Source organism: Chamaea fasciata, unplaced genomic scaffold (genome assembly GCF_029207755.1).
Source record: "Chamaea fasciata isolate MVZ Bird 193981 ecotype frontalis unplaced genomic scaffold, bChaFas1.0.hap1 SCAF_11, whole genome shotgun sequence".
In the NCBI taxonomy this organism is placed as follows: Eukaryota; Metazoa; Chordata; class Aves; order Passeriformes; family Sylviidae; genus Chamaea; species Chamaea fasciata.
Genome location: NW_027094096.1, coordinates 17,092,521 through 17,120,169, shown reverse-complemented (window position 1 = coordinate 17,120,169; position 27,649 = coordinate 17,092,521). Strand labels below are relative to the sequence as shown.

The window sequence follows — 27,649 nt, the reverse complement described above, 5'->3', positions numbered from 1 at the left end:
TGTCAATTTTGATATGTTACTGAGAAAGAGGTCTCTCAAAATTGGTGGAGGCAATAAAACCAGAAATATACAAAAGTTAAACAGATTCTCCATTTTATTTTCAATAAAAATTTAGATCCTTGATGGATACAGCATCTGTAAAACACAAAACCAGACAGAATTACATTAGAAATCTTGTATTCAAACATGAGTTTTGCAGTTACAATCTAGACCATGAACCTCTTCAAATGCTATAAAAGCAACCCCCAGTTTATACAGAAGAGGTGTGAGAATGGAAAAGCCCAACAGCTGGTTCACTGACTTGCAGAAGCACTGCACTGGTGGCACAGACTCTGTGGCAACCAGCCCTTGGGTGCACCAACAACAAGACTTCCCATGGCTCTGGATTTCAGGAATTACTTGTGCTGCTCCTACAATGCTTTTTCTAAGGTACAGGAGAAAGACAGAAAGAAAGGACTGTAACCCTCTTGTACTTATTTTGACACCACCACTAAGAAAATATTACATCACAACTCTGGGTGAGAGACCTAAAGGCAGAGTCACACTGAAGCCCTATGGCTTAAATGCCAACTGTGGGAGCAGGTGGGAGTGGCCATGACAGGACAGCACCACCCTCAGTTAAAACATTTGAAAAATCAAACAGGTAGAGGAGTAGAAGGGTGCAAAAAATACACAAAACAGATTGGTGGAAAAGAAATCAAGGCAGCTTTAGAAAGGAGCTGAGTCCTAGAACTTGAAGAGCCTTTCCAGGCAACCTGAGCAAGCACACAAACCCCTGCCAATGACACAAATCCTCTCAGCACAGGAAGCCAGGAAAAAGCCTCTCTAGGCTCCAAAAGGAACAGTCACTGAGCCATGCTGAACACCCAACAGCAATAGAACAAAACCAGGGTTCAAATGTTCCCTCATACTAAGTGCAATTAAAAGGCACCCCAAAAACTGCCGATAAATATCTCATTGCTAAAACACATCTGGATTAACTTACCACTCGGATTCTGTGTCCAATGGCCTTGGCAGGAAGGTTGGAGCGGAACTTGGCCCGAACCATGCCACTGTTGCCATGGGCGCGCGTCACCTTCCCCCAGATCACGCGTGTCCTGTTGGGTTTGCCCCCGGGGGTTACCGTGTTGCTGTGGAAAAGGAGGCAAAGAGCAGCTGAGCAGGGCAGTCACAGCCCTGCTGCCACCACCAGTGACAATGTCAACTCTCTAAGGCACCTCAATAATTTAGCTCCATAGCCACCTTTAACTAGACCCATGTCCACTTTTATTTACTTGTGAAAATTTCCAGGCCTGGGATTTTCACTGTACCTTTCAAACTGGTAATATTAACTTGTAATTTATCAGAGGTTCCACCAGACAAACTATTAACAGCAAAAAAAGCTCAAAAATTTGGAAAACACTTTTGCTAATATGATTAAACTGAAAAATCAACAATATGAAATTGCCAACCTTATTTCCCCAAACATACCAAAGGCAGGAGAAGAATAGGCCACTGGGATAAATGGCAGAAATTGCCTTAAATGAAGAGCCATATGCCATGTTGGAAATTATGGTGGTCAAGTTATCAGTCTGGTCAATTTTATTCAAGGCAATTCTGAACTCTAACAACAGCACTCAAGGAAAAAAAAAAAGAAGTGGAAATAATAAGCAGCTGTTCCCAAGGTATCTACCAATGGCAGCTGAGCAGAAGCGACAGACAGCACTCAGACACGGGCACACAAAAGTCAGGATACAAATTCATCCAGGCTTCATAAAATCACTTGACTGTTTAAGTAACTCAACAGTTCACAGCATTTAACATAAATTCACCCACCTCAATTTACTCCACCAGCCCACCTTCAGTTTTTGTCAATCTTAGGCAAAACTTGTTTCCCATCCCACTTGCTCTCTAACATATCAAATAATATCATTATCTCCTAGCATTTGCAAAGGCCAGTACAGGAATTGGCTAATTTAGCACAAGAATAAAACATTACTTACTTTTTAGCTTTGTACACATAGGCACACCTCTTGCCCAGGTAGAAGTCTGTCTCCTGACGGGCATAAACACCTTCAATTTTCAGAAGGGCCGTGTGCTCCCGCTGGTTTCGGAGGCCACGTTTGTAGCCAGCAAAAATGGCCTTGCACCACAGCCTAAAGACATGGAAAACTGAAAATTATAATTCACTCCAAAGTAACAAATGTAAAAACAACTCACAGACTGTTTCAGCAGAAACTAATTCCACACCTGTAGAAATTAGCAGAGGAAATAGCTGACTTTTAAAAATCACTGCAAACACTTATGTTCAATGAACAGAGGAAAGCTGAGTATGAGCAACGTGAAGTATTTATGAGAACACTGCATTTTTTGCTTGTCATAAACTCCTGGCTCTACAGTACAGGCTTCATACTAAGTTTCAAATGCTTCAGCATTAATAGATATTGCTTCTAATTGTCTACTAACACTGATGAGTAAACATTGCTTTTTTTCTCCTGTGCTGCTACTGAAGGTATGAACTGCCCCTGACTTGGAGCCTCAAACGAGTTAACAGCCAGAGCAACAGCCTGACATCCACTGCACACAGACATCAGACTAACTCCCCAGCAATTCTTCAGGACAAAGTCCTGCCTGCACTGCCCATGTAAAGTCATTATAAGACTTGTCCCACACGAATAGACAGCACATGTGGTCCAAGGGGATCCAGCATCTGCCCTGGGATCTGCAGGATCAAACTGAGATATCCAGTTCTACCTGCCACACGTGTAACAGTACATTAACTCCAAAGATAAACAGTAAGACATAAAGCTGTAATTCACAGAACCACAGAATGGTTTGGGTTTGAAGGGACGTTAAAGACCATCCAGTTCTGACTCCCCTGCCATGAGCAGGGACGCCTCGCACTAGATCAGGTTGCTCAGAGCCCATCCAGCTCGGCCTTGAACACTTCCAGGGAAGGGGCAGGCACAGCATCTCCGGGCAACTCCACAGTATTCAGATTTAATCCCTCCACGTACAAACTCAATCCTTACACCCTTAAGAAAATTCGGTGGCACAACTGGAAATTTACCCATGGGAAAACCACGTTGCTTCCTTTACTCAAGGAAAACAGTGTATGTCAAAGCTCCACTGTACACCGGAGAATCACAAACATTATCCTAAGAAACCCCTAAATTTTACATTGATATTTACTGACAGGCCCGGGAGAACGTGGCACATCCTAACAGCAACTACAACCAGCTCAAGAGACATCAGAATAGGCACACACAGCTGTGGGCATTCAACAGGGCCCAGCAGGACACTGGGCAGAGGAACACTGCTCATTGCCTACTGCTTCAACAAACACTCTCAGGAATGTTTCAACAACGTTACAGCACCGAGCCGAGATCCACCTCGGGCACTCACTCACCTCCCGGTCATGGCGTCCTCTCGCAGACCCGGTCCCGGCAGGCCTGGAAACGACACACAGCCATGAGCCTGGGGCCGGCATCTCTGCCCGGCCGGGCGAGAGGGACCCCGAACACCCGGGGGCTGCCCGGGAGCCACCCAGAGCTCCGGGACCCTCCGCTCCCCCACAGCGCAGCCGCCTCAGCCCCGCTCCGGCCGAGGGCCCCGACCAGCCACTGGGACCATCCGCCGCGCATCGGCGCCATCCCGCCATGTCCCCGCCCCAGACCGCGCAATCCGCCGCGCCCCAGGAGCCCCGCGCCCGCCGGCAACCCCACAGCGGGGACGGCCCCCCCCGGGCCCCGCTCCCGGCCCGCGGCCCCGCTCCGCCTCACCCCCGGCGCCCCAAGATGGCGGCGAAAGAGACCCGCGCCTCGCTGACTTCCGGGAAACGCGCCGCCAGGACCCGAGCGGGCGACCGAGCGCTGCCTGAGCGAGCAGCCCTGAGGTGATGAAGGCGGTCCAGCCGCCTCGCCCCGCGCCGCCCGTCCCGTGCCCCGCGTCCCGCGTTCCTTCCCCGCGTTCCCCAGGGGCGATCCCCGCAAGAGCGATCCCGGCAGGGACGGCCCCAGCCCCGCTGCACAGGCACCCACCCGACAGCCCCGCGAGGCCCCCGAGCGTGGTGGTTGCCGTGGAGACGGGCGGCGCGTCCCGGTGAAGGCGGGGGGCGGCCGGGACCGGGACCGGGATCGGGATCGGGACCGGGATCGGGATCGGGAGTGGGAGCGGGGGAAATGAGGGCAGATACCGGCGAGAGGTTATGGGGAGCCCGGGCAGGTCTGGGCAGGGCGAATGGAAACGGGCTGCGGCGGTGGAACGAGCCGAGGAGCCCGAAGAGAGGCAGCGCGGAGGGAGAGAGCAGCCCTTGGTGTTCGGGGTGGGCTCCGGGCCCTGCCCGTCGTCCTCTCTTCTCATCCTGAGTCAGTGAATCATCTCGACATTTATTTTACTCCCGACAGCGCCTTGGAGGCAAACCCCCCATATTTCGACACTGAAATCCCTGTAACCAAGTCTCACATTTCTTTATTCTCCTAAATAAGATCTGGAAGCATGTACTTACCCATTTGCTCACGTCACGGTTATTCACTCCCGATTTCTGTCACTTCCCTCACACTCCTAGGGAAAACCTTGAAGAACCCTAATAGTCCCTTTCCCTCCCTCCCTTCCCTTTCCCCTTTCCTCTTCCTCTTTCTCCCTCCATTCCTCCCCTTTCCTCTCCTTTCTTTGCCCTTCCCCCCGCCCAACTTTTTTTTTTTTTTTTTTCAAAATAAGCACCTTGCTGTCTTAATATTTCTAGCAGTAGGCAGAGCTGTGTAAGGTAAGGCCACACCTATTTTGCTTTCCAAGAGACTTTTTTTTTTTTTGGCAAAAATGAAGTTACTTGTGATTTCTGGCTCAGCTGCTGCTCCTGTGGATATTCAGAATCCCTCCTTGCCAATCATTTGTCAAACAGAGCTAAAGGAGATGTGACATTCTCAGCTATGCACTTTCTCACTGGAATTCACTGGAATCTCTTTGCTTGACTACAAGGAATGCTGCACGAAATGCTGCTCTTAAATCCATTTTCATTTATCAGGGGGCAGGGTGGGAGAAATGTACATCCAGGACTCTCACACAGCAGAGGGAGTTGCAATCCCCAAAGGAAAAGGAGGCCAGACCTTTTATACAGTTGTTTTAAAAATTATTACTTGATATGTTTTTCTTTCCCTTTAGATCAGCAGGGAAAGAATGTCATCCAAAACTCATGGGGAAAGCTGAATCCTTCACATACATATTTTTTTTTCTTTTTAAAAAAATATTATTAATAGAGTTTAATCAGGGAGTTCAGCAAACACAGCAATGCTGTGGATGGTCTGAGGGCACTGTGTTGACACTAAAATCCAGAGCAAGCAGCTCATATCTGCAGTGTTTGATAATGCCCCAGACAGTGGTTTCCTTCTCAATTCCAACTCAGACCCTACTGGCTTGGCACATGGATCTCCTGAGCAAGGATATGGATGTAAGAGAAGATATGCAGGAGAAGCAAAGCAGCAAAGGGGCTTTAGAGAAACATTCCAGCTGCCAGCTTTCTTAAAACATATTAATATCCTGAGTTAATTCTCTCCTGGTCAGAAGCTGCTGATGGAAAAGAGGAAAAGCTGTTGCATCCTCATTTGTTTCCAAATAAGTCCCTTTTTCCTATGAGAGCTGCATGTGTTACTTCTTCTTCCAAAAATGCTGCTGTAATCATCTGTCACAGCTATCTCTCAACACATCTTTTTTCACCATATTTTTAGCATCAGGACTCCACATGTAATAGATTATTCTTAGGTTGTTTAGACTCAAAATATGGACCATGGATTTCTGAAAAAGATAAAAATGAGTAAAGCGTTGAAAAATATTTTATTAGTGCCTGTTGACTGGAGACACTGCCTTTCTTGATGTAAAAATACTGCATCTCCACTTCTATAATTTATTCCAAGGTTGAAAAGAAAAGTGGTGGGTTTAGTGTATTATACAGATCATTTGCCTTTTTTTGTTATTGCTATTATGAGAATACTATCTCACGTTGTTACATTTTTTAAATAATTAAGATAAAAGAGAGAAAAAAAATCTCAGAAGCAAAGGTATGAAATCAGTTCCTTCTTTATCCTAGGTGACCATCAAAAGCTCTCCTCAGAGGACTTAGAGGTAAGTGGGTACAAACAATACAAGTATAGTGAACATATTGATAATGCTCAGAAGCACTACTTTCCTGTTATCTTTTCCTGCCATGATTTAAACAAGCTTCTTGAAATGAATCAGAGTGTCACTATCATTACCTTGTCTAAAAGGCTGTTCTGTATTTTAATTTCCCATTCAGAAATTAGAAACCTTATCATAATTGCCTGGCTTAGGATGAATTATTCTCCTTTGACCCAGAGCAGTATTATCCTTTAACTTAAATACCTCTGTGTCTCCCTGGTATCTGCCCTTCCTATGGATTTACTGAGAGCAATCCCAGTCACTGCCCTGTGCACTCTTTCTAATCTTATCCTCAGGGAGAGCCATGTCCTCTTCCAGCACATTTCAACATGTGTTGCATTAAACAACTTCCTGCAACAGACAGGGACATCAGGAAATAAATGTGTGAAATCTGAGTTACTTTTGTTCATTTTACCTCTTCTGTACTAGCAGACATCAAATAGACCTGCACTGAAAAGTGGCCCTTCTTTTCTGCCAAGTGAAAGTAACTTCATGGTCCAACTGTAAATTACATATTTTCTTCAACAACAACAACAAAAACCAACGAAACAAAAAAAACCAAAAAAAACAAACAAACAAAAAAGGAGGAGGACAAATGATAACAGTTTCAGAGCAAGTATTAACATTTTTAAACACTTGCTTCTGAAATATCACTGATTTCCAGTGATGCAGAGCACAGCTGCATCCAAACCCCTTTAATTTTCATAGAATATGGCCATGTCTTATGCTAACAGGGACTGCCTGATGTGTTTCCTTGGCATGCTTAGAGTTTGGGCTGTAATATTTTGCAGGCTTAGGATATGTTTATGCAAGGGTTTTACAGATGGCACAAATCCAGTTGTAGATAGAGCAGCCAAATGAAAATTTTGTCAGTGGCTGTTGATACTTCCATTGCAGTGACACGCAGGATCTCAGACACCTCAGACTGCAGCTGTGCTACGTGTTGTACAAGAAATATCTGGTTTGTAGGTACAGGCATTAGAGGGATTGTCCAATGGTATATCAAAACATCAAAATTCTCAGAGAATATTTCCCCTGTTGTGCAGGTTTTTTCTTAGATAGTTTTGGATTAATAGTGAATTTTCACTTTTCCTTAGGTATGCTTTCACAATATTCCGTCTGTATGCAAGGCAAAGGGTGCTTAAGTGTACGTCAGAGCAGTTTCATGTTTGAAGTGCAAGTTAAAATAAAATAATACAGAAAGTTAAAGATTGTTTACTCAGTCCAGGTATTGGTTCTTGTTTAACTTTAAGCATCTTAAGATGGTAACAGTTCCTGCGAGAGGGGACTGGGATCATAAAAGTGTGAAGGCTACACAGTAATACTGAGGAATAATTAAACCATGAAAGTTCACCATCAGAGACTTTATAGGACGTGGATTTATTTTTTTTTTCTTTTAAAAAGGTATCTTTTTCTGTTGTTTCCCAAAGTCCACCATGAACCAGTGATCCCCCCTGAACTGAATAATGAGGCACCTCACCCAGTTTGTGCCCTCCACACCCATTCACTTCTCAGCCTGTCTGCCCAGATCTGCTGTAGGAGGGACCAGGACCTCTTTGTTTTGTGAAAGCTAAACATTCCCACTGTTCCTGAATGCAGCCATTACCAGAGCAGAGCTCCTCTTATAAACAGTGTATGGAAGGTTATAAACAAAGCCAGGGAAGTATATGTAAGGCTGCAAATAAGGCTATTTCGGGTCTACCTTTAGTTTAAACTACTGTTACTGGCATTACTAACACCATAGCTTTTTTCTGATTGGTATCTTTTATCTTTGTTCCTCCTAGCAAGAACACAGAGACTAAACAAATGGAAAAAATCACTCATCTGGAAGCTCTGATGTTTAGTGCTGTGCTGGAGAACTGTGTGGATCAACTTGCAATTCTTGGATATATCATGCCAGTTCCACATGAGGACAAGACAGACATCAGCCATGTATGTGCCACTGCTTAAAAAGATCTATATAATATCTTCTTTTTTTTTTCTTTGTCTTGGTTTTATATATTTTACCAGCATTTTTTAAAAGTTAACTCAAATATATTTTCTGTGATTCTATGACTCATGGGTGAAGAAACACAATAAAAGTGACCTAATTTTAATATTTATACTGCAGCATCACTGAGAAGCCTTGGTCAAGAATTTGTGCAAAGGACCCTACTGATCCAAGATGAGGTTCCTGAGATTACAATTTTTAAATCTCAGTGGTTAGACAACAAGCAAACAATCGGAGAAGAGGAAGCAAAACATGCCTAGGTCCTTTGGTAGATACAGAGCTATTTTAAAAGTAGAAACATATAGGTTATTTCAAAGTACTCAGAACCAGGGTAATTCTATTTCTCTCTAAGTCTATGCCAAAGTTCCTTTTGTTCCCACATCCCACAAGAAAGACCCACTTCAAAATATATTAGTAACTATCCTTTCTCAGTGATCATTAGTTGATTTCCAATAGGTATCATAGCTAAGACGGTTGGTCAGAGATATGGAGAAGAGAGGATTCCTAATGCTCAGGCAGGGGTTTCTTGCTGTGGAGAAAGGTGCTGTGACATTTCTGGTAGCTGTTAGACAAAGGAATCAGGGTGGGACCATCCTGAGGGGTAAATGGCTCTAGTTTCTGTGGTCTGTAAGTGACACAGCAGGCTCTTTCCAGTTTTAGCAGGCTTGAAACCTTTTTAAGATGAACTCAAGAAAAAAGTTCACGACCAGGATGAAAATAAAACCTGGGATCTGAGTTTTGACATCTAATGATGTTCACTCTGTCTTATGTACCACTTAAGAATGCCAGAGGAAGTTAAATCATGTTTTTCTAGGTGCTTCCTTTCCATATTACCTTTTCAAAAAGCCCATAGCAAAGCCGCAGCAGCAGCTGGAATTACGGTGAATTTCAGGGCGGGAGCGATGCAGAGACTGTGCCATAGAGGGCACTGCTCCCCTGGAAGACTCCTGGGAGCCGGCCTCATCTGCTCCCACGGGATGCTTCTCCCTCTCTTAGGTGCCAGCAGCAAAACACAAAGAGCATATTTCTGGGACAGCAGGAGTTGTCCTCTTCAGACACACAGAGTCAGGTTGATAGACCTACTGAAGGTACACATAGATTATAGAGAAAACACCTTTGCTTTTCTCTTCAATCACAGATGCTCATTTTCACCAAGTTGCTTCTTAGAACACAACTTTCTCACAGGTTATAAACCATACTTGTGTTCTTAAAGATGTCAAAACAAATCGAGGAGGAAACAATTTAGAAACAAGAAAATGGCTTAGGGGAGCTACTTGCTAACTTTGGTGCTCTGTAATTTGCTAACCCTCCCTGTTTCTCAGTTTACATTTGGCTGTTTTCCTTGTATTTGCAAAGTACCCTAGAGTTCTATCCGGCAGACAAATCAATGGTATCTTCAAAGACTGACATCTAAATTTCAGTTGATGACATTTTTGAGAGGATTATTCACAGTGTTGGGCAGCACCTCACTGATTTTCCAGATCGGATGCTCTTGCACATTGCTTCACACAGTGCATGCCCCGGAGGGAGGCAGCCTTTCTATTTGCTGAATTTTGGGCAACAGACAAGCACTTAGCAGATTACACAGATGGTAACACATGCAGTTTACAAATTTCTTGCTTTTTACATAGTTATTTGTTGATTATTAGTTGATTTATTTTGAATGGAGTGTAAGTCCCTACTGTTTACAGATGACCCAGTTATTGCCTGTCTTGAACTTTCCCAGACATTAAAAAAGATCTATCAGTTCATAAAATCTACATGATATTAAAGCAGTTTGTTTGCCAAAATTAGTTCTTTCTGAAGTACAGTTGTCACCCTACCTGCTATTAAAATCCTTTTTTTACTAATTAACAATGCAATTTTCACTGGTCTCTGTATGCTTTGCATGTGATTCATTGAATGTAAATTTTACAGTCCAAAAATTAAGCACATAGTCACTTAGCCTCCTTCTCTAGTCACTGATGAGTAAGGCACTGCCAGAGGCTGATCCATCCCAATCCAGAGCTGTCCAAAACACTTAGCATGAAACAGTCCTTGCTGTGCCCTCACAGACTGCAGCAGCACCTCAGCCCTTTGACAGAGCCTTGCTTGACTTGTCTGACAAGTAAATTTTTGGAAGTACTCCCGGCATCCACAGCTGCTGCCCTGACCACTTGTTTTAACTCTGTCTCCTCTGCCCTGCTGGCACAAATGTGTGTGTGATTGTGGAAGGATCTGGACTGAGAACTGGTGCTACTAAAAATAACTTTTTTTTCCTCCTTTTTGCTGGAAAATGTTTCATCACAGTGAGTTCTCTGTCCACTTCCCCAGGCAGCTGGGGTGGGGAGCAGGCAGCTGCGGACAGGGATGGGGCTGGCAGTGACTGTGTTAGCTGCAGTCAGCAGGGCTGTTATGAAGTATTCAGCCACAGAAATGCTGGTAGGCAGGCAAGAAAATAATCTCTTTTAATGTTCCAGTGCATACACCTGCATTTTATCCATAACACATAAAGCAGAGAATTTCCTAGAAGCAAGAGCTTAGCTGATTTTATAGTGTGCTTTTGCACTTTGGGGGGCTTTTGTTTTTTGAATGAAATTGTACTGAATCACTTTTCCATGAAGGAGAGAGCTGCCAATATTTTGAATTTATCCTTTGAATTCATGTTATATTTCCTCTGCTGTTACTCTCTCAAAAAACGTGCTAAGCAGATAGCAGACAATAAATCTGCTTTTATTTAAAAACGATTTTAAATTAATATTTTAATATTAAATTAATATCTTTAATATTTTTATTACCTTTCTTTTCACACAGCTCTAGTTATAACAGTAATATTGTAGGGAAAGGTTGTGGTGACAGGCAGTGGGAAATGTCTAAGGTGGATAGAAGGAGGAGAAACAGGCTAACAGTCTTCCAGTTTGTAAAAACTGCTGCAAAAAAGGTGGGAACGACTTGTTCTCTGTGCCTACAGAGACCAGGACAACAAGCCAGGGGTTCAAATGCTATTGAGGAGAAAAAACTTTCTTATGGTAAAAAAAGTTGTGAGGTGCTGGCACTGACAGGAGGGTGTGTAGTCTCCACTGCTGGAGACCATTAAGAACATGTCAGATTAAGAACAGTCTGAACTACCATCTCTTGGAGTGGATAATTTCACCTTTTTAGGCCTTTTCTAGTCCTGTCACTTAGGACTTTTGAGCCCATAAACTTCAGTGAGCTACACTGTGTGTTCAAAACTAACCAACATAAATGTTTCTGATCTTCCACTCACTGTAGAATGTAACATGGACTATCAGCTGCTATCAGTATAGCTTCATTCTAGTTTATTACTAATTTTCCTTCCTCTCACATAATGTTGCAGAGGGCTTAGTTCTGCTGTGCAATGTGCAAGCAGGTCTCTCTTACTGCCTTTTCCCTCTTCCCTTATTCTCTTATTTTCCTTATCCCCTTTCATTCCCATCCAGGAAATGAACGAAATGCCCCAGGAGGATCTGGATATTAACTCCCCAGAGCTTATGTCAGTAAAGCAAGAGAGTGGGGAAACAGCTACCTCCACAACCCTGCAAAACACTAAACACAAGCAGCAGCAGGGGAAAACTGAAGATGAAAAAAGCACCCACCATTCTTCCAAAAGCTCCAAGAAATGCACCACTCGCGCTGCATGGAAGCTCAAAAAAATTTATGCTGACAGGTGAGTGAAGCACCTATGAGGGATGCTCAGAGCTTTAAAGTTCTCAGTCTATCTCTTGAAAGCAAAAATACAAATTCCTCACTCTGTGACTGCCAGAGTACATCAATCTCTGTCTGGAAGGAGTTCCTCTAAGGATAGCAGTGGTATCCTTCATAGACCATTTGGTTCTGGCCTTTGCTTGCCTCTGGGACTACCCAATGCAGCAGTTTATTTTGAATGGAGCTGTAAAACATTTGACCCTTGATAATGGTTGACTGGCTAGAAATCATGCCAGGCACCAATCAGTGCTCATGTTCTGGTACCTGGAGTCAGGTTCCTTTAGCAGATCCCACATGCTAAAGGAGATCTGAGCCTTGTTTTTAAACTCAGTCATTCTGCAAGGCACCTAGAGCTTCTGTGGTAGTTACAGGCAATATAGAAAAGGTAATGTATATAACAACTAAAGATTTTCTTTCTTTTTTAAAACAAACTTTATTCTGGCACCCAAATCAGTGCCCTGATTTGCAGAAATACCAGCAGCCTTTGGTTTGAAAGAGATTATAGAGCTGAGTGCTTAGCATGCATTTTTCTGCATCCTGGCTTCTGTCATTTAATGTCATTTCAACAATAGGTTTAAAGAAGATTCTAACACATATGAGGGAAAGGCAGCTAAAATGTAAATGCCATTTGCATCATGACATTCAATAAACTGGACTAGCCCATGTACTGCATTTCCAGGTCTCATTTTCCAAGATCCACTTGTCATCACTACTGCAGGCCAGCAGCCTTCTTAATGGCAACACAGCATGGATATGTTTGTGCCTCTTTGTGATTTCCCAGGATAGCATGCAGGGCAGCATTTTTAAATTACAAACTTCAACCAACTCCTCCTACTGATTTCTCCAGATGTACAATAAGCAGATACCATGGGTGAAGCACTCCTGGCTTTGATAGGATGAAAGACCAGAAAAGGGACCTTTTATTTTCTTACATCTTACTGTAAACAGTAATGGATAAAAGTGCCAGACACTGTACTATCAGCACCTGTAAGTTATTGTTGTGTTTCTTTTCTTCCTGGCAGGCAGTATGCTAGTGATGTAATTACAGTCACTATTAAAAAGATGGAGGAATTGGGAACTTTTAGTAGCCTAACAGATGCTAATGAGAGAGAGAAGGCAAAAAAGAACAAGTTTTTTGACATCCTCATCAGGTCAGTGTTGTGTTCAGTTCTTCCCTGTTGAATGCTGAAAGCCATTCCCACTCAGTACATGCTGAAAAGGAAATAAAACCCAGTAAAACCAAAATACAGAAGGGATACTTTTTAAAATTGAATTATTCTGTTTGTTGTGCAAACTGCAATTTTCCCCCTTTGGAAAGAAACAGTGGATGGGTCTGATACTGATCTCGGCCAGGAATTGCCTGAGCTTTGACCACGGTGGGCACCAGTGGCTGAATTAGTGCAAATGCCTCATTTCAATTAAAGCATAATGTGATGTAGGAGCTCCTTGATCTTTAATTCCTGTCCTCAGTGAAGCCAGAGCAGCAGAGAATCTGTTCAAATCAGGGCCAGCAACATATGGCCTTTAGGTTGTCTGATGCCCAGGAGAATTTGCTCTGACCCATATGCTAATAGGCTCCCTTTTCCCAGTAGCAGTAGCAGCAGTGTGGGGTTTAGCACAGATGGTGACAGAGGTGTCTTTAAGGCTAATCTGCCAGCCACTGTGCTGTGATTCTCTTCTGTCCCAGATCTTTCAGGGTAGACATTTGTTATCATCTCAGCTCAAACTGGTGATTTCTTGGCTCAAACTTTTGAGCTCTAGAGGTTTGGGGTGATTTTTTGGTATGCAGCATTCTGGTTCAATCCCAAAACTGTCAGAATTGCAGTCATCACACAAATATTTGACCACTTTAAAGCTACCTCAGTTTAGCAGCTTGGGCCCATCATTGAGGGTGCTCAGCAAAGCTGCTCTCAGTCATGATTTGTCAGGAGTCCAACCTACTGGAATAGCTCTTGTGGTGGCTCAGGGATCTGCCTCCAGGGCAAATCCTCAGCTTCAGTGGAATGTGTGACTTCAAGCATGAAACCCAACTCTTCCACTGCCTAAAATCAAGGGATTTATTGTTTATCCATGGAAGGGACAGAAAGCAGGAATGAGATTAGCAATTGGCTGTGGAGTAACTATCCAATACTGAAAGGTAGAAAAGAGCAGACAAATTATGATCAGAAAGGACATAATCCTTTTTATCCCCTTCTGTCAATCATGTCTAGCCATGTTGTACTATACATTCTTTTCATGGAATGAACTTGATCTGTCTTTCAAGATAATAAATACTTGCCTGGTTTTGTGTAAATACACTGTTCTGAAAGCCATCTGCAGTGAGACCATGGGGACTCCTTATCAGGAGCTTTTGTTCATCAGTCACCCAGATAAGGACTCCGAAAATGAAATGCATGTGTGATTGTAAGATTGGAATAGGATACAATGTTTCAGGGGCCAACTGTAGTATTTACTGGTTTTAAAGCTAATAAGCATAAAAGCTTAGAGAAGCACTTTGAGTGAAATAAGATAATAATACCTGGAATATTTACTGCATCTGTTTTGTTTTAGACAGATGAACACTTCTCTAACTTTTGGTCTTCACTCAGATCCCTTCATGGATCTCAGAACCTGGGGCAGTGTTCTTTGGAAGATTTTAGGTCTGATATGAAAGAAACAACATTCTCATACACATAATAACACAGTTTGACACTCTGCTGCTCTGGCTTGCCTCTGCATAGAATCGTGGGCATTTCTGCCTAAATGTAGAAACTGTGACTCAATGACAGGCATTGTCCCTCTCCACTATAGTAATTACATCATCCTCAAATACATTCCAGGCTTTCAACCAGAGAATCCCGTTTTTTTGGCTTGTTCTCCCTTCTGTTGCCATCTGCCTTGCACAGTCTGTGCACCTTTTCTTTCAGGATTTACTGACCAAATCAGTAGTTTTGGTGAGAAGTTTCTGTTTATCTTACCACAATATATCAGGAGACAGGAAGTTCCCTCTAGGTAAACAGCTCTTGTCCTTTTTGATATATTCAAGTGATTGTATTTTCCCACTTTAGGGAGGAAAAAGGAAAGAATGAGATAAAGGCACTCCAGAAACAGCTGCAAGATGTCAAGACACAAGCTGATAAAGACCTTCAGGTGAGAACACTTAGCACTGGGCATCTTGCCAGGGGGAAGCCTGTTAGGAAGCTGGCCTCTGCTGCCCAGGAACTTGGAGAGGCCATGGCCATACACAATGAGCCACCACTTAAGAGTATAGAAGTAGAATAACTACAGTAAAGATTTGTATTTGGAATAAGCCCATAATGACATCAAGAGCAGTGTCTGATGGTTTTCAAATGGGAGCTCAAAATGGTCATAATCACGAGAGGCCGTGGTCAAATTAGAGTATCCCAAAAACTCTGCCGTGAGTGACAAAGCACAGATACCTGCAATCAGTAAGAAAGAGGTTATCTGTAGATAAGAGTATCTAAGGTTCTGTCATATTCAGTCATGGCAGGTCATTTGGCACAGAAGGAAAAGACAGACGCCTATCACAGGGGCAGGCCATTTTTCTACCTACATTTTCATCTGGGGGAAGTGTCATTCTATTCATCTAGTTTTCTAGGCTGCCAGACATCAGAAAATCCCAAACATGCCTACCCAAGGGCAGACCAATGTTATTGCACATATGCTGTCAACTTAATCTTTCTGGAAAGCTTCAGCCCTTCTGTCTGCATCATGCAAAGGGTGTGTACATGCACAGTAAATATGGGGCATTCTGGAAATGTCAGACTTGCTACACAAGTGCAGATCAATTGAATGGCTTATCACTGGTCACTTTGATGCTCACCAGACAGCTCAGACTTGATGCTCATTCAACACGGAAATGTAGCCTGGCCCTGCTGAGGCAGATGTGTGATAGCAAAGAAGCAGAAAGCAAGCTGGGGTAGAGCTGTACATGGGCTGGGGGAAGAAACAAGAGTCTGACACTTGGTTCAGTAGTGAGCAAGAGGACAGCAAGGGCATCTGAGGAAGGAGTTGGTGTCACTGAGTTTTGTCTTTGAACAAAAGTGTGGTTAGTAATCAAGCCAGGATACAGTTGATTACAGAGAGGAATTTTAAGCCCCAGACATGCTGGTGAAGTTTGGTTCGTAGAACACAAAGGTTTTGTGTTGGCAGCCTGGATGCATGTGCAGAGGAATGTTTAATTGCAAATACAGGACAGTTGTAAAAATATGAGGGACCTATTTGCTTCTCACACTGTCCCTTCTCATTCAGTCTCTGATGGCTCCTAGGAAGTTCTTACTCTCCCAGTCCCCAGGCTGGTGAACAATGAGTCTGACAGTTCTCCATCTGTGTAGTTCTTCAAATCTCACCATATCCATGCACACAATACATGTACCCAGTCCTGGTTTAATGCCTTCCCAGGGGCTGTAATCATCCTGTCTTGTACCAGCAGCAATGTCCTGGCATTCTGCAGCCAGGGGTCCACTTCTCTGTGTCCTGCCCTGCACATCTCCTACCTCCTGCAGTCATAAAAATGTGTTTAGCTCCTGTACTGAGGGGGGGGGGCTCTTCTTTTCATCCTTTCAGTGCTAATTAAATTCTTGGGTTTTGCCTCATCAAGTGGGATTTGCACTCATCTGTTTGTTTGGTTTTTTTTTAATATTTCAAGCTTAAAAGTCCTTTTCTGAGCTTCCTTATAGTTTCAGCTTTGATAACAAATCAAAGACAAGACTACTTTAAAGTACTGCTTTCCTCCTGTGCCAAAAATAATGGTGTCTCACTCTGTCTCTTAAGGGAGAATAATTTCTATTTGCTTCATATGGGATTTTCCCATAAGCAGTTTTACAGACACTTGCATGATTTGTCACCTTGCCAACTAATTATAAATAAAAATACAGCTTTGCTGACTTTGGAGTACTTTGAACAACAATAATAATGCACAGACCTGTATACAAAAGCCTACATGGCTGAGAAAACAAAAGTGAGCAAATCTAATCCTGGAACCAGAAAAACACGCCCTTTGTCTCACTCATGTTGCTGTGAATTTGTATTTTCAGCCTTTCTATCTCTTAATGAGATGCTAATTAGTGCTGTATTAGCCTGCTGAACTCATTTTTCTTTTTAATGGAACACAAATCAAATGTTAAATGTTCCTCTTTATTTTGTTTTCTCTTGGAAAGCGCTGATATCTCTAAAGGAGTTGAAATGGTGCATCGGGTTTTGCTCTTACCCCTCTGTGCAGGAGCAGCACTGGTAGCTTGGGTTTGGTTGCAGGGGGTCTGTTTGTTCATTTTCTAGTTTCTATAAAAATACTCACTTTCTTTGGTTTCCTGGACAAGTAACAGCAGTCTGTGCATGTTTTGAAGCAGATTAATATCATATAAGGTTATACTACTTAACATAAAATTTAGGAATGTAAAAGTTTAGCATTCCTGCATTGCTCTTCATCCAAAGACTTTTCATGTCCTGTAGGTTTTGGGGTGTATTCATGTCATACATGTGTGCAGGTAGTAGTGTCATTTTATAAGCAGCAGTAATATTACAGCTACCAAACAGACAGAAATCCAAGCCACTGCACCACAGTACCAGTGAAAACAGGTCTGTAACTTTAATTCTTTGCCAGTTGTCATAACACTACCAGATCTGCTGTATCAGTGCATCACTCAGTCATGCTTTTAGTACTAAGATTAACACCCATCATGTTTTATCCCTTCTCCTCTCCCAGGAGGACAAATGCATCAATGGAGTGTTCTGTGGAATGTTTTAAACACACATACACACCCACTGGTGCATGTTTCTACTGAAGATAGGCACAGCATGATTACAGTGGAAGGCACAACGTTTGTGATGGTCCTGAGCTTCCCTGCTGGCAGAGCCCTAAGGAGCACTGTAGGATCTGGAGCTGGTGCAGTAGATCCAAACCTGGCTCCAGAGGGGCAGGATTTTCCACAGGAGTGCTGCTGCCAACAGGTCTGCTCCCTCTACCAGCACACTGCCCCTCCTGGGGCTCTCCCACAGCTGCTGGCATCGGCACTGAGCTGGCCAAGGGCTGCAGAAGCTGTTCTGTCAATGCCAGGTGACAACCAGCCCTGCTGTCCTTTGGGCATAGACATTCCCTGAGGGTGTTCTGGAGCTGGGACAGTGATGCAGGCAAAGTCTTGTTGAAGTGCCTGCAGGGCTGCCTGTTGTGGTTTCAGGGGAGGCTGCAGCAAGTGTGTGGATCCAAGCACATCTCCAGGCTCTGCAAACTGAGATGCTGCAGCTGCCAGGAAGAGCCTTGAGCTCTGAGCATTCGGTGTGGGAGCAAGGCAGAGCAGGGCTCTCTATCAGCCCAGAGCACAGCACTCCTTCCCCTGCCAAATGGGCAATTGGGCTGCTGGAGAATTCCTCAGACTTTACTCCTGTGGCCTATTTTTATAACCAGCTGTATTTTATGACTGTAAACACTAATTGCTGTGGAAGAGCTGGGAGATCTCGGTGGCTCTTACAAGAAAGATAAATCAAAGTAAATGGAAACACAGGAGTGTGGATAAGGTTTCCAACCAAGTGCAGCTGCTTTTGCAGCCAAACAGCATCTGTGGGGAAGACTCCTGTGGCACCGAGTGACAGCAGACAGGCCCCTGAGCTGATGTCTGTGAGCTGAGAGATCAGAGAAAATCAGCTTGTTTACCTGCTTGTGAAGCAGACTGGCTCCTGACAACTATTTCCTGGGTTTTGATCTTGGTCTCCGCCAGTTTTCTGATACTTTTGGACACAAAGGATGATTTAGTTTGGCAGATTCAGCGCTGAAGTCATCCCAAAAAAGCAGCCCAGAGATTTACTGCATCAGCTATGAAAGCGTTCCGTGTCCTGGCGTGGACCTTTGCTATGATAAACCAGAATGAATAGATACGAACTCATTTTCCCAGTTACTGTCCCTGAAGTTCAGGGAACAGCACACTCTGCAGATGGTACCCACAGCTTGTGGGCATTTACAGCTGCATTTACTACCTTTAGCTAAATCCCAAATGTTCCCCAGCTCTGCAGCACCAGGTCCTGCAGCAGGAGGTGCCCTCATGCCTGCAGCTGGCTTTCCCTGGCCAGGCAGACGCTGCTATAAACCACCAGTGGGTTTTGCATTTCACTTCCCGTCTGCTTTGGATTGTGTAACCAAGCCCCCAGACTCCTCACCTCTAACCAGGATGTTTTACAACACCACAGACCAAATCCAAACCACAGACATGCCATTCAACAGGGAAAACAACAGAGCAGATGGGCCCCCATCCCGGCTGAGGCCTGGGCACAAGAATCAAAAGCACTTTTTTCTTTACTAAAATGTGAAATGGAAAAGAAAATAACCTGGTGAGAAGTTCATGCTTTACCCCAACTCTCTGAGTATTTTGTAACCTAGGCCGAACCCTTATTTTCTGGCCAGTTTGCAGTTTTTGAGGAGACAGCAGTAACACACTGACAGCAGGAGTGCTTGACTTCCCCAAGCCTCAGGCCCACAAAGTTGTGGGTTTGCTTTCTTTTAATTAGTGTGTCCTCAGTCTCTCTGCTGGTTCTTCAATTTAGACACAATTTCACTATGACCCAGGAAGACAATCTCAAAATAGAGTGGTACATTCATGTCCTCTGTCTACTGACCAGGAACACAACTCCTCCCAATGGCCACCAAAATTCCGTGCCAAGGAAAATAAAGACCATGACCAGAAACCTTAATAAGGCACAAACAGCTCATGTCTGTAGCTGCCTGCAGTCATGTGATGATATGGCCATAAAAATAGTATCTGGTGTTTGAAACCTTCAAAAACATGTGAACACCTTTGAACCCACAAAACAGCATCAGCTAAGGTCCCAATTATCCTAAGCCTCATAAATGTACTCTACTGTTCCTATATGTGACAAGCGGTGCAGAAGGAAGGACTTTCCTTTTAACTGTTCCCAACTCTTCTTATAAGGAGACTTTTTTCCAAATGAGTCATGCTGCAAGGGCTTTCAAACATTTGAAACTATTGAGCTGGCTTCTTCCTGTGCCATTTTTCCATGTTTACACAGCTAAGGAATGTGAGGTGTTTCAGAGACAAGATATGTGGGCTTCAAAAAATGCCAGCACTTTGGTATTTCATCTTCATCTTCAGCTGCGGAGGTTTGGCTGAAGAATATCAAACCCACCACAGCATGGCAGGGAAGCAAAGAGAAAGGCTGTAATGGAGCAGTTGGGTGCTTTCACATTGATCTTGCATAATTATACAGGAAGCTTTGGTGACCTTTTTAACTCAATAAAAAGATCTTCATTTTACAGGCATTTGTCCCAAGTTCCAATCCCAGGGTAATGAACCTTTATCTGTTATTCAAATAAATTAATTAAGAAAGGAGTAAACACAGCAATCCCAAATCAAGCAAATGCACTTTTCTTCCTGAGCATGCTCTAAAAGCTGGACAAACCAATCGGGATTCTGGCCTGTGGGAGAACTCTAGGGGACAGAAATCTGAGCTTTCTGCCCCAGGAAAGCTCAGCTCCACTACAAGGAGAGGCATGGGGAGATGCTGGGACCTCATAGCCAGCTTTTCCTTGACACTGCTGCCTTGCCCTGGGTGTATGTTTCCATAACAAAGTGGGCACCATCTACCTGGTAAGATTTCAAGAAAGAACTGTTTGAAAATATGAGCAAGTCAGGATTGGATGTCCACCTGTTCTTGAGGCTGTGTTTAAACAGTTGCTGCATAACTAGGAAAAAAAATTCCAAGGAACACAGTATACTTTAGGATAACAAACTTTGGCTTTTGTGGGGCTGAGATATTATCCTCCTCTTACAGATGCTCACTCTCTGAGATGGTCTAATGCGAGATGTTAGTAAAAGTAAAGCCTAACTTTAAGTGGTTAAAATTCCTTGGCTTTTTTTCATATTTATCCTAAGCATGACTGAACTGATTTCCTGACCAGAGAGCAGGTCTGCTTTCTTGTCCCACTCTGTTCCTCACTCCACCCTCTCCAGGGGCAGTCACTCCTTGCTGATGGGTTTATTGCTGTCTATATGGGTTACAGATCAAACCAACCTTTGAAATGCTCCTTGAAATGGAGCAACATTTAGGGAAAGTGAAGCCTACAGCTTTGTCTCTTCTGACCTTATCAGGAGTGGGTGAGCTGACCTCAGTCTCCAGGCTTGCTTTTGTGCTGCTTTTGTCTCCTCTAGAACAGAGATAAGGTTATTGATTGCCTCAAAGATAAGCTTCAAGAGAGGATGGCCAAACTGAACACAGAGAGCTACTACATGAAGAAAAACATGGATCTCCAGACCCAAGTGACCCAGAAAAAGTGCAGCAGTGCAGAGAATGCCCTGGAGAAGGAAATCCAGGTAAGCCCTTCCCCATGGCCCATACTGGAAGGCATTTCCATCTAGTATGGGAAGAGCCCTCCCTCACTCCCCAGATGCCCTCTCTGTTCTCCATTATAGTCAGCAGCACAGCTGTTTGAACTGGATCAGGAAACTCATTGGGGTTAGACACCTTTATATCTTCTACTGTTTGTCTGTATGATGTTCAAATAGCAACAACAAGGATGGCATGGCTTTAGGAGACAGGGAATGCTTGTCAGACCCAGACCCAGAAGTACATCCAAAGGGGTGGTTACAAAGGTATTAGCAACCTGAGCTCCCAGCAGTGCCCCCAGCAGATTATACAGATAGAGCTTCTTGTGTGGCCATAAGGGGAACTGGACTAGAAAACTGTTCTGGTTTTGCAAGCATCTTCTTTTGACTGATCAAGGTCTTTCAATTGTCCCTTTTTCATGGATGACTCAGGAGCAGGGAGTGCCTCGGCTGATTTTATCACTGGAAAAAATATCTGTGGACTATACAGAACTCCAGCACTTTTACTCAGCTCTCAGCAGCAGCGTGTGCACACACATACACACCAACATTGTCTCACATGTGTTCTGTCTGCTCTGATCACAGAATTTGCAGAGCAAAACTGATGAGGAGATTCAACTCCACATGGAGACTGAAAATTTCCTCATGGAACAATATCAGGTATGTGTGACTGTCAGCTAATGCTTAAAACAGCAACCTATAAACACAGTATCATCGATTAGTGCCTAAAGGAAACCAGTTATTGCTCCATAAAATGTACCAGGTTCATGACTGCTGCAGTTTGAATGGTTACTTGTCCTCAAGTCTTAATTAACTCAGCTCTCCCACGTTTGGGATTTGCTACATATAGATATATTTCCTTAAAATTAGTGTTAATGTAATGAATTACATTGTTTATTCAGGTGTTATGGATTTTTTTCTCTCTCAGATAGTTGTATTTGACTAATTGGAATTTTATTTAGACCCTCCTTGGCAGTCACTGGGGCTCCCAGCACCCCAGTGAAGGGCCCAAAGTAAGGGCAGCAGCTTCAGTGACCCAAGGGCTGCACAGAGGGGAGGGACACTGAGGAGGGAATGACACAAACTGCCTGTCCATTTGGCCAAAAGGCCAGTCCAGCCTTATCTGAGGAAGAACTGGGGTTGGATCACTGCTACACACGTTGCCACAACTATTGTTCACATTTTCAGTAGCATGAATGTCCTTGTGGTGTTGATTCAGAGGTTCAGAGCATTCCTATCATTAACAGTGAATAACTTTACAGTGAATAATGCTGCAAAGCCTCTCATAAATGGCATGATGGGAAGAAAACCTGGACTACTGCAGGGTACCTGACGTCACTGCCAGTACAGAATTTAATAGGAGATAATAGGTTTTTAAAAATGTAATTTGAGTGCAAACCAGTTCTGTATCTTGTGAGCAATTGAACAGTGTGCTCTGCACCCCAGAGCTTTGGTCTGATCAATGCTCCCAGCCAGGGGACTGCCCAAGTACATGCTGAGCCTGGCTGACCTCCAGCAGCCAGCCCAGCAGCAGCCCCTCAGTGCTCAGACAGCAGCTGGTGGCTTTGCAGGGGCCTGCAGACAGGAGGGTGACCGTGCCCTCCATCCCCCTTGTGTGTCCAGCTGTGATGGCATAATGAGATTGATGCTTTTCCTCAGATTATTTTTCCATGGAAGCAATCACGGTGGTTGCTATGGAGAAGTTATTGGTGAATAGAAGGAAGTCATCTGGCTGACTGTTTCAGAAACACCTGCCCTATTCACGAACACAAAGCCAAGTTCACAACCTGAAACAGTGTGAAGTGCTGTCCCCTGGGACCTTATTCTTGGTGTGCTGAGCTTAATCCAGAAAGTGGGTACGGAGTCAGGCAGAGAATAAAAGCTCTCCCACTGACAAATTGTGCTTTTTAACACCCCCTCCTTCTGTATACACACAAAGAATGGCTTCTGGCTGTCAGTTACTTCATCAGCGCTGACTGCACAAAACTAGCCCTGCAGTAATTTATGAATAGTCTTAGGGGTTTGATCCTTTCAAGATGAGAAGGAAACACTGACCATGCACAATTTACAGGACTATCACCACCATCCTGAAAGCAGGCCATGTAATAGTAAACCTCTTACCTGTGCACTCCTTGCACCACGCTGAGCACCACTCTCTCCCCATGCAGAAGGTGAAAGAGAAGCTGGAATACTGGATGGAGAAGTATAATAATGACACTGCTGCAAAAGATGAAGAACTGGATGATCTAAGAGCGTTAAAGGCAGAGAACTTGGAAACGATGCAGAGATTTGCCAAGGAGGTAAGACATCAGCAGCATCTCAATGTTCAGCCATGCAAAATTGCACTGGGCTTTTTCCTACAGTCATTTGGGTAAGGAACCAGGACCATGGAAAAAAATCAGTAATTTCGTGGTATAGGCTGTGATTATAGCACTTGTCTTGGGAAGACAATGCCTGAGATGTCATCTTTTATTTGCCACCTGTGACATCAAGGAAGGATGATGATGTTTCCCTATTTTCAAATACCAGCAAGTAATGAGAGAGCTACTGACAGCCTTTGTGAGGGGCAGAGGTACTGTCCCATCCCATCAGTATGCCTCACCTTACTTTGCCGCCGGAGTCTGAACAAACCTGCTCCTTCTGGGAAGATCAGGGTAAGACAGGCTGAGACTGGAAAAGGCAGCTCAGTCCTCCCTGCAGACACACATTCCCAGCTGCACAGAGCTCTGCTATCAGGGAGGTGATTCTGGGTAGAACCATGCCCCACTGGGTTCTTGGTTAACTGCTGGGCTCTGGTCACAGCAGAACAACAGCACAGAACAGAAAGAAGCATCTAGAAAAATGCGTGTTGTAAAACCAGAAGGAATTTACTTGTAAACATTCCTTACCGTCTGTGGATTGGAGATGATGGGACAGAGCTGGATGTTTCCCTGCTTGTGGGCTCATTTTTCACTCTGTACACTGTCATCTCAGTGTCCCAAGTGTGTTTGTACATCATCTGCTGCTTAGCCTGGGGGACTAAGTGTCCTCCCCACCACCAGCTGTTGCCTGGGAAGTCGTCAGCCAGCCATTTTACAGCACAGGATCAGGGGGTTAATTACACCCAGGCCGTGAGAGGTTTCACTTTGGCAGCAGCTCCAAGTGCCTGAGGACTGGCGGTGGTAATGAGCAACATTTGCCATCTGGATTTAGGAAAGATCAAATAATGGAGGTGGGGGAGGAAAGCCCCCACTCACACATTATCCCTGGGCTGCCCTGGAGCTCCCTGGTGCAGAGGCACACCACAACCCACGGGCCTGAGCAGTCCTGGCAGGGCTGTGGGAAGTGTGTAGCAGGGATGAGACCTGTAGGCAGCAGAGGGAAAGAATCCTTGCACCAGCGTCCAGGTGAGCCCTGCCCCGGCAAATGGCTGGGCACAGTGGGCTCTGAAGTCTGGCCTTGCGTATTAGATGATGTGTTTGTCATGGCTTTTCCACCCCTGTGCTTCCTTGCAGTGCCTGACATTCCAGGCAACCATCATCATTGACCGGACAGACAAGGAGCACAAGAGAAAACAAAGAGAGCAGGAAGCCCTGGAGCTGAAGAGTGCCATAAAGGTAAAGGGGAGCAAAGCTGAGGCAGTGTTGCTCCAGCAGCAGCTGGGAGTTAATAATCTGTGCCACAGGCTTTGTCCAGGCAGAAAACAGCCCAAGAAATCGGGCTGGTGTGCGGTGGCACAAGCAAAGGACAAAGCCTCTTCCTTTTGCTGGGGCACACTCAGAGCCAGCAGCTGGCTGCAGGTTTGAGATGGGAAATGAAAGGGGAGCAGCCAGTCTCCTGCAAATATCACTACACAGGTGATGTAGGGAGGGTCATGGGGTAGTGCCCCTGCTTGTCCCTTGCCACCAGCAACAGGTGCCCTCAGCCCAGCTGTGGATTCCTTTGGCACAACCAGTGCAGGCCCAAAGGCTGCTGCATGGGCTGGGGGTTCCCTTCTGTGGCTGGGGAGCACAGGAAAGACTCTCCAGGCATTGAGCTGTACCAGGCACCCCAGCAAGTGATTTCCCCTCAGGCCTCTCTCTCTCTGTCTCTCACTTCCAGGTGCAGGCCTGGTGGAAAGGTACAATGGTCCGCAGATTCCTTGGCCCATACCAGGAGCTTGAGAAGTATCTGAAGGAACAGTCAGCAGAGAAAGGAAAAGGCAAGGAAAAGTCTAGAAAAAAGAAAAAGTGACCACAAATGTGCTCCAGGACTGTTGCTGGGCAGGGCACTGTGGTATGTCTGATAGGACAAAATAAACCATGTAATAGAGCTTGGGCAATTCTGAAGAACGCAGTTCCTGCAGACAGAGTTATGGTGAAGCTGCACTAAAGATCTAAAAGCTGCCCTTGTACAGCCTTTTTACCCAGCAGAAAGGGGATTTGCATCAAAGCAGTCAGAAACACCATATCCCCTGCAAAGTGCTTTATGGAAACAAGACAGTGGGAGGTAATCCTGTGACCAGCCCAGTAACTGACCAGCATGGGAGGCTCTGCACCCAGAACCTCCTCTGCCACCCTCAAAGCATCTGGGCGTGGCTCTGGGTCAGGCAGGGAGGCCGAGGCACCGCCAGCTGGGCTCCCGCTGTGCTCTCCATGCCTCCAGTGCTGGCATCAGGTCAGCAGGGGAGAACACGGGCAGTGTGCAGCGTAAACACAAGTGCAGTCAGAGCTGCAGGTTTCCATTCCCACACTCCTGCACAGTGTCAGTGCACAGACAGAACAGCTCCACATACCTTCTGACCAAGGGGAGGACCAAAGGGAAAGGCAGTCAGCCATGCTGCCTACAGGAGCTGGTCTGTCACAGCTGTCCCCACCACCATGGCCAGCACCACTGCACAGTGGGATAGGGCTGAAGGCAGGGAGCAGAGCTGCTTTTTAACCAAAAGGGAATCCCTGCTCCTGACACCACTGTCAGTCCACGTGCAGGTCTGTGCACAGAGCCCTGTGGCTGAGCTGCCTGGTTCCAGACTCTCTCACATGGGAGATGATCTCAAGCCATAGATTCTGCTCTGCTCTTTGTGACCAGCCCCTGCTGGCCCCATCCAAACCTCCTCATGTCCAACCTGAACTGGGCCAAAAGCTCTGAAGTTCACGTGAGATGCTGAAACCATGAGCAGAGAGCCTGTGGCTCAGAACTCTCAACAGAAGGCGCTGATGCCTTATCAGGCAGACTTGGTTGTCAGGGGCATGCTGGTTTCAGATGCTCCAGATAAACTGCATTAGAAGTGCCAGTGTTCCCACTGGAGCATGGATGCTTGTTTGAAACCTGAACAAATTCCCTCTCTTCCCGTGCTCCCCATGCAGCGCTAAGAGCAGGGATTGCTCCAGTTTGGTGCTGGCAGGAACTGAGCCAGGACTGTGCTTACACCCCCCTGCAGGAAGGGCCTCAGTGCAAACCTGGGACTTAAATTCCTAATTTTAACTCTTCATGTGCCGCTGACTCAGTACATTTCACCACAGACCGGTGTCTTCTGTGTGATGGGGGTGTTAACAGGTGACCTGCTTGGGTGGAAGGGATGAAATTGATCATAGAACTCTCCAGAGGCTTTGAGCTAAGGAAAGCAGGATGAGATGGAGGGCAGCAAATCTCTGCTGTTTATGTCAAACTCCAGGCACACTTTATTAATGCAACCAAACAACTGAAATCTGACGCTGGGCTGCACTTGCTTCTCAGCAGAGAATGAAGCAGCTCTGGAAACCAAAACAAAGAGGCAACAGTGGAACAGTGTTTTCCCATGAAGCTGGGGTGCTGAACTGCAGGTTCCCACACGAGGCCACTGCAGGTAGTGAGGGGGCACAGGTGTGTCACCTGACTGAGCCCTGTGCCCTGCCACATACTCTGGGCTGGGCACTGTGGCCACAGTGCCACCCATCCAGCTCCCCCCAGCCTCCCTGGCTGCACCAGCTCATCCCAGTGCGCTGCTCTGCGTATGAGCCTCCCCTCAACTCCGTGGAAACCACAGCAGAGTTTGTGTCTGGGCCATGCAGCTGCCAAGCAAACAGGCTGGCACATCCAGGGATGGGAGCAGAGCCCCAAACCCGGCGCTGGCGAGGAACTGTGCCACAGTTGGTACTGCTCCATTTTTCCAGCGGTGGAGATGGGATCAAAATGCACATACAGAGAATTTTCTGCAGGGAAATCATGTGCCCTTTTGGAGAGGGTTTTCCTGGGAATTAAATGCAGAATAAAGGCTGGAGATTGGGATGCAGGTTAGGAGGAAGCTTTAGATTGAGGGGGAGAAATAAATACCTGAAGAGAGCTGGGCAGCCTTGAGAGAGGCAGGAATGGAGCTGTCCCCAGGGCCTGACAGAGTAACCAGGTCAGACACAGATGCTGAAGTAGCCTGGTAAGCAGGGAAGAGCATCACAAGGGTAACACAAGCAGGGCGGTTTGTGGATCTCTGGCAATTTCTAGGCTTTGCATTTTTGTATTTAAAAAACAAACAAACTAGTGA

The 27,649-nt window shown here is 45.2% G+C and overlaps 2 protein-coding genes across 2 annotated transcripts; one reads left to right on the top strand and one right to left on the bottom strand.

The window, feature by feature from the left end:
* Positions 1–76: 76 nt before the first annotated feature.
* RPL35A (ribosomal protein L35a) lies at positions 77–3,824 on the bottom strand. Its single transcript, XM_066193422.1, has 5 exons — positions 3,762–3,824; positions 3,389–3,431; positions 1,983–2,135; positions 986–1,130; positions 77–135 (listed from the first exon to the last, which is right to left on the bottom strand). The coding sequence occupies exons 2-5, from the start codon at positions 3,397–3,399 to the stop codon at positions 112–114; spliced, it is 333 nt and encodes a 110-aa protein (XP_066049519.1). The 5' UTR covers positions 3,400–3,431; positions 3,762–3,824; the 3' UTR covers positions 77–111.
* A 483-nt stretch (positions 3,825–4,307) lies between these two features.
* Positions 4,308–26,934, top strand: IQCG (IQ motif containing G). Its single transcript, XM_066193864.1, has 11 exons — positions 4,308–4,346; positions 6,062–6,096; positions 7,935–8,082; positions 11,581–11,807; positions 12,868–12,996; positions 14,893–14,974; positions 21,001–21,162; positions 21,760–21,834; positions 23,343–23,474; positions 24,669–24,770; positions 25,255–26,934. Exons 3-11 carry the CDS (start codon positions 7,957–7,959, stop codon positions 25,384–25,386), a joined length of 1,167 nt encoding a protein of 388 aa, XP_066049961.1. The 5' UTR covers positions 4,308–4,346; positions 6,062–6,096; positions 7,935–7,956; the 3' UTR covers positions 25,387–26,934.
* The last annotated feature ends 715 nt before the right edge of the window (positions 26,935–27,649 follow it).